At 34.5% G+C, this 5000-nt stretch overlaps 1 protein-coding gene across 1 annotated transcript in view; it reads right to left on the bottom strand.

Moving 5' to 3' along the window:
• The window catches only part of LOC137652175 (FMRFamide receptor-like), a 107570-nt gene that overhangs the window by 11428 nt on the left and 91142 nt on the right, over nucleotides 1-5000 (bottom strand). The window contains exons 7-8 of the mRNA XM_068385384.1: nucleotides 3304-3453; nucleotides 1089-1218 (exon numbers count right to left, since the gene is read on the bottom strand). Coding sequence (XP_068241485.1) covers nucleotides 1089-1218; nucleotides 3304-3453 — 280 coding nt within the window. The remainder of the gene's footprint in view (nucleotides 1-1088; nucleotides 1219-3303; nucleotides 3454-5000) is intronic.

The following is a 5000-nucleotide window of genomic DNA, read 5'->3' as shown; positions in this document are numbered from 1 at the left end:
CAATAATTACAATTGTAATGATAATTGTAATAACAATTATCATTATAATAATAATTATAATTATAATTATTTTTATAATAGTAATTATGATAATAATGATTATAATAATTATATTAATTATATTAATAATTTTAATTATGATAATTTTAATTATAATAATGATTATAATTATAATAATAATTATGATTATAATGATTATAATAATGATGATTATAATTATAGTTATAATTATAATTACAATAATAATAATAATAATAATAATAATAATAATAATAATAATAATAATAATAATACCTCGAATTTGTAACATCAATCGTATTTAGAGAATTATTATTTGTAGTATAAGATTTCAACTTTTAAGAAGGAAACTTCTTTGTAAGAGTAGAAATCTGTGAGACTTTATATTAAAAAAACCGCATTTGTGAATGCAAATCAGTTTATGTAAAATTTCATATATCAATTTATGACGAATTCAATAAAAATAAATTAGTAGGTTTATACATCTAGAGTGAAAAATACAAAACTCAGAGTTTATTTATTGTGAAAAATACTTCATCTGTAAATGCAACTCGGATGATGTAAAATTTCGTATATCAATGTATGACGCATTCAGTGAAAAACGTAGATTTATCCATCTACAGTGAAAAGTACTAATCTGTGTGACTCTTGTAAAAAAATAGTGCTTTTTTAATGTAACTTAAATTATGTAAATTTTCGTATATTAATATATAACGAAGTCAGTGACATGAGTCTTTTTATAGTTTACTTATGAGATATTTGTTTTTGATGTTGTTAATAGTTTATATATGACATGTCTGTTTTGACCTTGTTACTTATTTTAGAATGATTTATTGTTAATTTGTTCTCTTCATTAATTTATTTCCTTATTTCCTTTCCTCACTGGGCTATTTTTCCCTGTTGGAGCCCCTGAGCTTATAGCATCTTACTTTTACAACTAGGGTTGTAGCTTGGATAGTAATAATATTAATAATAATCTAGAGTAAAAGTCACAATAAATTTACCATAGACTTCCGAGGGTTAATCTCCCCCTTCAAGTTTCTCGTATAAAATCTAATTTATAGACTAACCTTATCAGAGAACGCGCAATATAGCAGGAAATTGGCGGCTGCGTTGACGGCATTCAGAAGGTTGAAGATGTTGCCCAGACCTCTCATGATGGCGTATGCAGCTGTGCCCTGGGGTGGCTGGTACACGGTGCTGCATCAAACGACAAAATAAAGGGAAATATTAGAGAGAATGTGAATTTATTTGCATGTAGAATTATAATGATATTTATAAATGATTAGTATTATATGATTTTGTAAGGTGATGGGAATAAATGATAATGAGCTACAGTATTTTAATAGAAAATGCACAGTCATTCTACCATTTCCTGTGGGAGGATTTAAAGGCCGCTCATGAATAGCATTGGCAAGGGACAGTAATATTGCCCTATTGAGCAAGACAGTGCCCTAGAGACTGACCATATCTACATATGATCAGCGCTCAAGCCCCTCTCCACCCAAGCTAGGATCAAGGAGGACCAGACAATGGCTGCTGATTACTCAGCAGATAGACCTATAGGCTCCCCGAAACCGCACATCCTGAGGTCACAAGGATGGTGAGGTTGCAGCGACCAAAGAAACTAACTAGTTTGAGCGGGTCTCGAACCCCAGTCTGGTGTTCTCCAGTCAGGGACGCTACCACATCGCCCACCACAACCTGTACAAGAATATTACCAACGTATGTCCCGCGAGTCGTAGAAAGCGACTAAAAGGACAGCCTCGCAGTCTTGCTTTTTACTTAAAGGCGAGAAGGCCCACTGCTGATAACTATGGAAACTGCTACCTTTGCAGTTGCACTATTTAGTTAAAGGTTAGGCCCTCCGCCAATAACTGAGGTGGATAACTGCAAGGGCATGCGATCGGATAAAGCCCCTGCTAAATTGTTAACCGTGTCAGTTGTTATTAGAGGGTACATCACGCAACCGACCCCTTAATTTAGTGATAACAGTGGGGAACTAGAGGGGCACTCAGTAGAGAGCAGACCTCCGCCGTGGTAGCTTATTTCTCGACCTTTTGATCGACCTTGACCTTGATCTTTGACCTTAGCTTGTATTAATTGACGTGGATTTTCATACACTCAAATATGAATCAAGTTTGAAGTCTCTGTGACATCGATGTCCAAACTTATGGCTGATTACGTGAATTGGACATTTTGCTTGGCCTTGACCTTGACCTCTGACATTGACCTTCCAAAATCTAATCATTTTCATTTTATTACATAACAGTTAATCCCTGCAAGTTTAATTATTCTACAATTAAAATTGTGTTTAGAAAGCTGTTCATAAACAAATAAACACACACAAACAGGGGGATAAAACATAACCTCCTTCCAACCTCGTTGGCGGAGATAATAAGATGCACCGTTATTATACACATGTATTAGATACTTGTAATCACAGATAGTGCAATTACATTGATAAGAGTCCAAAATTATTTTAAGTATATATTTGTAGTGAAAAAAATATTTTTTTACTGGCATTTCATTCTCTTCACACATGGTTTTTTTCCGTTTCAAGTATTTTTTTTTTATTGCGTTTTCTTCGTAATAACATATGAATTTATAAATTGATTTAAAGCCTATTCTTTTATTAAATTAATTAAATATTTACTGCCATGTCTTTTACGTTTTCTGCGTAAGACCTTGTGATTTTATAAATTGATTTAAAGCGGATTTTTTGTTAAATTAAATATTACTGCCATGTGTTTTGCGTTTTCTGCGTAAGAACTTGTGATTTTATAAATTGATTTAAAGCTTATTTCTTGTTAAATTAATTAAGTATTTACTGCCATATCTTTTGAGTTTTCTGCGTAAGACCTTGTGATTTTATAAATTGATTTCAAGTTTATTTTTTGTTAAATTAATTAAGTATTTACTGCCATATCTTTTGCGTTTTCTGCGTAAGACCTTGTGATCTTATAAATTGATTTCAAGTTTATTTTTTGTTAAATTAATTATTACTGCCATGTGTTTTGCGTTTTCTGCGTAAGACCTTGTGATTATATAAATTGATTTAAAGCTTATTTTTTGTTAAATTAATTATTTACTGCCATGTGTTTTGCGTTCTCTGCGTAAGACCTTGTTATTTTGTAAATTGATTTAAAGCTTATTTTTTGTTAAATTAATTATTTACTGCCATGTCTTTTGCGTTTTCTGCGTGAGAACATATGATTTTATAAATTGATTTAAACCGGTTTTTTTATTGCAAAAAGCTTTGAATAATTGAATTCAGAAACCTACCTATAAAGTAGAAGCACTGCAGTTGGCATCTGGCACAGCAGGGCCAGAAGAACCACTGCTATGAGCATCACCGTGATCTTGTACTCCTGCTGGTGGCTGTAATGGTCGCGCTCGGAAACCATCGTCATTCGTCTTCGTTGTTGCTTGCTCCTGGAAGGGACATTGTGCGGATAGAAGTAGATAAAGAGGGAGGGAAATGGGGATAGAAATAAACAAAGAGTGAGGGAAATGGAATAGAAATAGACAAAGAAGGAGGGAAATGGGAACAAATAAATAAAGAGGTACGGAAATGAGAATAGAAATAGAAAAAGAGGGAGGGAAATGGGAATAGAAATAGACAAAGAGGGAAGGAAATCAGACAGAGGGAAATGGGAATAGAAATAGACAAAGAGGGAAGGAAATCAGACAGAGGGAAATGGGAATAGAAATAGACAAAGAGGAAAGGAAATCAGACAGAGGGAAATGGGAATAGAAATAGACAAAGAGGGAAGGAAATCAGACAGAGGGAAATGGGAATAGAAATAGACAAAGAGGGAAGGAAATCAGACAGAGAGAAATGGGAATAGAAATAGACGAAGAGGGAAGGAAATCAGACAGAGGGAAATGGCAATAGAAATAGACAAAGAGGGAGAGAAATCAGACAGAGGGAAATAGGAATAATATAGACAAAGAGGGAGGGAAATCAGACAGAGGGAAATAGGAATCAAATAGACAAAGAGGGAGGGAAATATGAATAGAAATAGACAAAGAGGGAGGGAAATATGAATAGAAATAGACAAAGAGGGAGGGAAATCAGACAAAGGGAAATGGGAATAGAAATTGACAAAGAAGGAGGGAAATCAGACAGAGGGAAATGGGAATGGAAAGAGACATAGAGGGAGGGAAATCAGACAGAGGAAAATAGGAATAAAATAGGCAAAGAGGGAGGGAAATCAGACAGAGGGAAATAGGAATCAAATAGACAAAGAGGGAGGGAAATCAGACAGAGGGAAATAGGAATAAAATAGACAAAGAGGGAGGGAAATCAGACAGAGGGAAATAGGAATAAAATAGACAAAGGAGGGAAATCAGACAGAGGGAAATGGGAATGGAAATAGACAAAGAGGGAGGGAAATGGGAATAGAAATAGACAAAGAGGGAGGGAAATCAGACAGGAATATAGGAGTAAAATAGACAAAGAGGGAGGAAAATCAGACAGAGGGAAATAGGAATAAAATAGACAAAGAGGGAAGGAAATCAGACAGAAGGAAATAGGAATAAAATAGACAAAGAGGGAGGGAAATCAGACAGAGGGAAATAGGAATAAAATAGACAAAGGAGGGAAATCAGACAGAGGGAAATGGGAATGGAAATAGACAAAGAGGGAGGGAAATGGGAATAGAAATAGACAAAGAGGGAGGGAAATCAGACAGGAATATAGGAGTAAAATAGACAAAGAGGGAGGAAAATCAGACAGAGGGAAATAGGAATAAAATAGACAAAGAGGGAAGGAAATCAGACAGAAGGAAATAGGAATAAAATAGACAAAGAGGGAGGGAAATCAGACAGAGGGAAATAGGAATAAAATAGACAAAGGAGGGAAATCAGACAGAGGGAAATGGGAATGGAAAGAGACATAGAGGGAGGGAAATCAGACAGAGGAAAATAGGAATAAAATAGACAAAGAGGGAGGGAAATCAGACAGAGGGAAATAGGAA

This window comes from Palaemon carinicauda, chromosome 13, assembly GCF_036898095.1.
Source record: "Palaemon carinicauda isolate YSFRI2023 chromosome 13, ASM3689809v2, whole genome shotgun sequence".
Lineage (NCBI taxonomy): Eukaryota > Metazoa > Arthropoda > Malacostraca > Decapoda > Palaemonidae > Palaemon > Palaemon carinicauda.
The sequence above is the reverse complement of the archived record's forward strand: the minus strand, read 5'-3'. Positions and strand labels throughout refer to the sequence as shown.